This window comes from Meleagris gallopavo, chromosome 5, assembly GCF_000146605.3.
Source record: "Meleagris gallopavo isolate NT-WF06-2002-E0010 breed Aviagen turkey brand Nicholas breeding stock chromosome 5, Turkey_5.1, whole genome shotgun sequence".
Taxonomy (NCBI): domain Eukaryota; kingdom Metazoa; phylum Chordata; class Aves; order Galliformes; family Phasianidae; genus Meleagris; species Meleagris gallopavo.
Window position 1 is genome coordinate 7816528 of NC_015015.2, and position 7366 is coordinate 7823893.

The 7366-nt window shown below is 40.7% G+C and overlaps 1 protein-coding gene across 1 annotated transcript in view; it reads left to right on the forward strand.

Moving 5' to 3' along the window:
* The first annotated feature begins 1151 nt into the window (after nt 1-1151).
* SCUBE2 (signal peptide, CUB domain and EGF like domain containing 2) overlaps nt 1152-7366 on the forward strand; it is a 42129-nt gene continuing 35914 nt past the window's right edge. The window contains exon 1 of the mRNA XM_031553363.1: nt 1152-1275. Within this exon, the coding sequence (XP_031409223.1) occupies nt 1152-1275 (124 nt within the window). The remainder of the gene's footprint in view (nt 1276-7366) is intronic.

Genomic DNA, 7366 nt, shown 5'->3' on the forward strand with positions numbered 1-7366 from the left:
GCATAGTCTCTATTTGTGTAAAAATGGTGTCACTCCTTTTGAGCTGAATGAAGGCAGAATTTGCATCAACTGAGTGAGCACCTAGACATGGACCTGAGAGGCTGATATTAAAAATATTTGGTGGAAGCACAACCTCATCTAAGAACCCTCTGACTTGGATGATTTCTCTTGTTTTTCACTGTTTCTGCACATTTTAACAGCCTGTTAATTTGGCATCCATAATGATTAGCAGCAGAAGGCAAAGAGTGTAGACCAATGTGTACGTCACCCCTCTGTGCAAGTTAAGAATACGAAATGCTGCCACAGTGCCAATATTTGTGGTCTTCTGAAGGATCTTTGCATAATGCTCCCTTGAATGCAACTTACCACTCCTGTGCAGGACCACATAAGTGGAGTTATTAGAAACTTCTTTATGGATGTAGAAAATACCTTATGTGATGTTGTAGTTGCTGGGGATAGACAATGGTTAAGAGCAGTTACTTGGGAGAGGAAGAATGCAGAGATTCCTGCTCTTACAGTTATATATATTGATATATGTATAAATAAACAAACAATATCATTAATGCTGCACCACAGAGACCACTGAAATAGAATCAAATGTAAAAGGCATGACCAGATCTGAGAAAAGCTGAAAATCCTAGCTGAAAAAAGGGTAAAAAAGCCAAATGCAACTCATCGCTTCCGAGTTTTCAATTTACTTGCCCAGGTCTGCTGACAAAGTAAAGACTTCCTAATTAAAGCAGGCATCTGTAGAGTGACTGCATTTCTGCTGCTGGCCTGGTCCAGCAAGATGCTGAGTGTATGCTCCTCATTTCCTATTGACACTGAAGTGTGAATGAGGGGCCACATCCATCCAGGACTCGCTTGATGTGTGCACTGGAAAACTGACCAAAATAGCAGGCAAAGGAAGAAAATGGAGCCAACATGTGAAAGGCCTCCCTGGTTAAGTGTTGAGGTTATTAAAGCCCCTCTATTCAGCAACAAGTTTGAAAAAAGCTATGACAGTTACTACAAAGAAGTCTGTAACTGTGTTGCCTCTTTAGCCTTACATTATCTCTAATATATTTCTCACTGGCTGTGGTGTTTCTATGCACACTGTGCAGAAACGCAGGATTAAATAAACAAATGCAGTAGCTGTTCTTCATGCTGCGATGGCTGAAGTCAGGATTGTGGATTTAAAGACTGTGGTTTATCAGCTGAAGCCCCTTCTCATCCACATGTCGCTACTCCTTGTCTTTGCAGTATCTCCTTTGGTGAACGAAGGCCCACACACCAGTAACTACATTGATAAGAACATGACATGTGTCACTAATTGAAATTATACACATAACACTGCATTCTCCCCATGTGAGCAACATGGGGAGTCAGCTGCTGCTAATAAAATGTTTTTGTGTGCCCAAAGACAGGCTGACCTTGTTTTAATAGAGAAGGACCTTGAACTCCTACAGCCCACAGAAAAGTCAAGTGGATTCACTGAAACAGAAAGATAAAGTAAATGCAGAGCTCTTTCAGCACTTCCGTCCATTTGCTTTATATCATAGATATCAATTCAAATATAGAAATGTAGAGTTAAACACAATTTGCCCAATATGCATATATTTATGTCATGAAAGGTTTAACATAACTTCTACCAGCAGATTGCAAAATAATGCCTCCATTATGAAAGGAAGCCACCAGCCATTACGTTGCATTACTGTAATGTAATGGGTCTATGAGATGAGCTGTATTTAGAAAGCTTGCTTTTATTGCAAACCTTCTGCCCTGTTCACCCACCAGCATCGATTTCTCTTTCCATTCTGCAGAGACAACGACCATTAGAGCAGAATATCAGCTAACCTGAGCAGAGCCACTTAGGCTTTGGCCCTAGACAGAACCTCATGAGAGAAATTTGCACTGTGCAGTTTAAGAGACCCAGCACTGGTGACAGAATGTATTTGAATAGATGCTGATTACCAACATGCTAGCAGGTGAATCTCTCATTAGCCTAGAGCAATTGACTTTGTAATTAATTGCTTCCCACACTTCACTGCTGAGTAAAGGCTGCTATAATAACAAGTACTGCCATCGTTTCAATTTTTTAACTGAATATAAGGAATAAACAGAAGAGAATTCATATTTATTTCATTTTTCTTTGTGTACAAATGTCACGTTGCTCTCACGTTGGCAGTGATTGCAACAGTGCTGACTCAATTACTCATTTACATAATCCTTTCAGATTACTTTTTTATATAACCACCGATAATGAAAAGATTTTCTCAGCTGAGAAGAGCAAGCGGGACAGCTCTGAATGTGCATAGGATAAACTGACATGAGAAAATGGTCATTTGCATTAGTAAGAAATAATCATACTGTAAATGATTAAAATTATCATCAATATTGTCTGCCCTACCTGACCTGAGGGATATCCAGTGACACAAAGAGCCCATTTATTTGCAGAGTGCGAAGCAAACACTGCACCAATTGCTTGACACAGCTGAGTTCAGTGTTGTTACCACTTACTGCATGAAGTTATTCTATAGACAAAAGGTTTTAAAATACTCTTATTTGAAAGTGAATGAGTGCAGCACAATAAAGAGGAATAAAGACATGGCTTAATGCATTGTTTGCCATGGGGATGGGGCAATTCTGGAAAGGATGCTGCAATGGAAAAGGAAGAGCAGACAAATACTCTGTGCATACAGTTCCTGGAAACACAAAGCTCTGCATAAAGCGTATCTATAAGGTGACTGAGCAGAAGAACATGCCCTTGGAGCAAGCCTCTGAAGCAGAGCCTTGGAACTATCAAAAGGAGTGCCTTTAGCTGTTAGGGGGACTAGCTGTGTGAGTCCTGATGATGAAGACAAATATGACAGAAGCTACAAAATTATAACAAAAAACACTTCTAGTCCAATATGTTGTACAAATGGAAAAGTGTAATATTTAGTTTAGAGAGGACAGCTCATTGTTGTGAGTCTCAAAGCAGAATTTATTACTAAAGCACATTACTAAAGCTACGTTAAAAACATGTGAAAGCTCAGATGCATTAACTTGAAGAGGTTTATCTCCTAAGGACTCAGTGAGAAGTGCAGGAGGCAGCCAGCACTTCACTAAGGCTCAGAGCCCGCAGATAATCAGAGCTCTCTTGAAGACAGAAACCCATCTTCATTTCTTCTGGAAAATTGCAAAGCTGAAGAACAGCTGCAAATATGTATTTTACAGACTAATCATTTCTTTTTTTTCCCCTGAAGACCACACTCTTTACATTTTAATTTTGATTTTACAGTGATTTCACATTTTGCTTTTGATATTGGCATGCTGAAAAATAAATAAATAACCCCCCTGAAAAAAAAATCCAATTGTTTAAAGAAAAGCTTTTTCTTAAGGATAAATCAATCAATCTATGTCATGAGATCACTTCTTACTATTTTCTGGGGAGTAAAAAGACTCTTCTTCTAGAAGAAAAGGTGTTCACCCCCACTTACACCAAGAATCTGTGGACCACAAGCTCCTGTTTCTTTTTGTTTTGGTATCCCTGGCTTTGAGGAAGCTTCCAGACAGGGTCTGAAGGTCCCAGAAGCTGCTTCAGCCATCTAAAATTGGGTTTTTATTAACTGTGTATTAGAAATATTTGAGTGTGTTAAAAAAATTATTATATTAGAAATCTTTTCCTACACTGAAGTGTTCCATATACAGTGAAGCTGCACATTATTTACATCAGCTTAAAACCTGATCTATGTTTTTCTAAAGATTCAGCATGTTTTTCAACTCAGCAGTCGATTTGCCAATCACAGACTATGAGCGTGGGTGGCTAGGAAGACACTGAGCCACCTTCATGCTTCAAAACACTTTCAGTGCAGATAGAGTCCTTCAAAAGATGAATTGCTTAGCTAAGGCTGAAATCTGATGTATACTCACTACATGACTTCAGGGGCAATTTTCCCTGAATTTTAAATAAAGGTGTTTTTTGTCTCCATAGTAACTCAAGCTCATTTATTAAGATGTCTGATGCACTGTTAGCATTACACAATTCACTGTATTAAAACGAGGTATAATAGTACAATTGAGAAGTAAGCTATATGTAAAGGATTCTTTTAATTCCTATGAAATTACAGCCACTTAATGGAGCCTGAGGAAAGACAGAGGGAACAGTACAACTTTTGACAATGTACCATGTTGCAACTACAGCCATTTAGGATAGCAAATAGATGTAAGAAAGATAAAAGAAACAGGCAAGGGAATGGGGACATGAAAATTAGCTAATACGTGCAGTCTAATATTCCTCTGTGAAATGTGCCAAAGAATCTGAAACAAATGTGAGAACTTTTCATGGCTTGGCCCCGGTTCATGTGCAAGAGGCGAGATGGATCCAGTCCAAGCAGTATCAGGTGGTTTTTGGAGTTTTCCTACCCAAGTAGGGAAAACTTTAAAATTGCTTATTTTCTAGGCCTTGAGAGACTGCATCTGAAAACGTTCCTTCTGAAGAGCATTTATTGCCCTTCAGATGGAAAGTAAACACTGTTCTTGGATGGAAATAATTCACAAGCATATGAAAAATAGGGAAGACTGTAGTGTTTCAGTGAGATTTTCCCAGAGGCATATCTGTCTGTCTATAAAATGTTAAAATTTGTATAAGTTGTCCTTGTGTGCTTAGTTACGGATAAACTTGATTATCTGTAACCTGCAAGTCTCATTTAAAATGCCACTTATTATTGCTTTTAATATGTTTCGATACTTCTTGTTTTTGACCAATCTATAATGTGCTTTGCAGGGATTAGTAAGATGAATTTTAAGTTTAGCTTTAACAGAACCAGTTGAGTAAGTTCTGCAATTTGTCACAGCCTGTTTACATGAAGAAAATACACTTGGTGCCACAGACTGGCATGCGTGAGTACAACAAACTTTATATGTTTTGAGAGAGAAAAGAGCTAGGATAATGAGTATATGTTATGTTATACGTGGTCCATATGTTCTCTGTCACCAAGTGATCTGTGTTCCTTCACCATTCACTTCACAAACTACAGGGAAATTTCTGAAAAAAAGCCCTGCTGTAGGCATTATGGAAAATGTGACTGTGTCTTGACCTATGCAAAACGGTTTCCTTACTTACTTTGGAAAGCGTCCAGCATGTTTGTTGGAGGGGATTATCCCAACTTGTTGCTGGCAGGCTGTGATGTTGTCAAACTCTACATGGAGCTGACAATGGACCTGTTAAGAATACATGAACTGTATTTAGATATTGGCTTATAGTCATGATTTGCTCCCTATCCTGAGGGACGGCATGCCCAGGAGGTTGCATTCCACATAGCTCAGGTTTGGTTTGCTGTCAACAACGGAGGCAAATTGTCGGCATGCTCCAAAAGCCTGGGTGATCCTGGGTGCAGCTGGGCTTGGTAGGTCAAAAGGATGCACTACAGGCAACCCTAAGGGTTGTGTGCTGCATTCTTCCTGGCTCCTCATTGTGGAGAGGGAAGTCACCTGCCCCTCACCCCCCCCTCACTTCTCTCTCAGCCTTACTAGACAGCCCTGAAACCCACCTCCACCATCTTAAGTAACAAGAGGCAAAACACAGCAACCACGCTATCACCACCATCTTATGTACCAGGGGGCACCAAGCCCTGCAACCTCTGCCAGCTTAACTAAATGCACAACACACCAAGCCTTGCCACTTCTGCCATCTCAAGTAGAAGACACCAACTCCTGCAAAGTCCACTGCTTAAGTAGCAAGGAGCACCAATCCTAGCCATCTTAAGTAAAAAGATGCCACTTCCGCCATCTTAAGCAACTACGAGACAACACAGCAAACCCTGCCACTTCTGCTATCTTATGTAACATAGGAGGCAAATATGGCCATTCCTTCTACCTCTGCCATCTTAGTGTTGGGAATATCCAAATAATTTATCAGGATGGTGTCTCTGATAAAGCAGATTTTATTCGCAATTGTAATGGCAGGCCTCCTGCAAGCAGGAGAGCATGTATTACATCTTTTATGCTCTATTACTCCATGCTTATCTCTTTCTTCCCTGGTTCCTCATTGGCTGAGTACTTCAGGTTCACAATCTTCCTGACGCTCAACTAAACGTATGGATACTGGCTAAACATAAATTTTTGCTAGCTAAGCATACATCACTAATTAGTTAACTTCTCACACTTGCCCATTCAACACTTGGTCATTGTTTCTGAACATCTGTTTGTCCTTGCATAGAGATAAGCTTGAAAGGAGGACAAGGGGGAGAATCTTGGTGCCTGCCTATTTCATCCCAATCTACCCACAGAGCAAGAGAATCCAACCTTGTATAGAGGCCCTGGCTTCATTGATGTTTCTTAAGTCTGCTTTTCTTTTGCTGAAGGTCTCTTATCCAAGCAGAATAGCCCTACAATATGCTTTCTAGTCCATAACACTATACGTATTTGGAACATTTAAAAACTCTTGCAGTTTTGCATGCAAGAATGAATATAATTCAGCAACTATATTTCTAAAGCATGTTACTAACATATATGGTATTTCTACTTTTTCACATCAGCTATTTCTAAGGACAAGTTACAAAATACAAATACATGGTGCTCTATTTCTTCAGATCAATTCCCCCTTTTTAATATCTAATGCAGAAACAACATTCTATTCCTACATTAGATAGCAGGGTGCATGTACTCCTGTGACTTCTGCCTTTTTAGAGGCAAAAAACCAGCAACCCCAACCATCTCCACCACCTTAAGTCACAAGGGGCATGATGTGGGAACCCCTGCTAGGACCAGCGTAGGAGTACGGAGGGGAAAAACATGGGAAGCTGTAGCACAGCTGCCAGAAGAGCTGTTCTGTTATCACTCCCCATGACAGCACTGCCTTCCAGGTGCCTGGTACTGTGCCAGACACGTCTGCCCATGGCACAGGCATGGGGGGCAGGCATGGGATAGAGCCAGGCTGGCTCACTCGCCCTGAGACACCATGTTGTTGTTGTTGTTTTTAATAAAGAAAAACTAAACCCCAAGCACTGTTGTGTGTCCATTTGCGTTATCGTGTGATGACGAAGTTCTGTAGTGCTTGTGAAAGCAGGGAGCATGGGCAGACCTTGAGCACCCACAGACACAGACGCCGTTACATTTACACTCCCATGTGTCAAGCACTGGGAGAGTGTTTATTCATGGTTTCAAACGAGACCCAGCTTCTATTTCATACTTCTTTATTATCATTATTATTATTATTTTTACTAACTCGTTAAACCTTGTATGCTTCTTAACGCTGGCTGTACTTCCTTTTAACAAAAACACCGTTTATTTAACGCAACACCAGTCCCTATCCGTCCGGAACCAAGCGGCGCTGCCGCAGCTCCCCGGGGACTTCAATAATGTGCGGACAGCGCCGGACGCGGACGGGCGGAAAGCGGGAGTG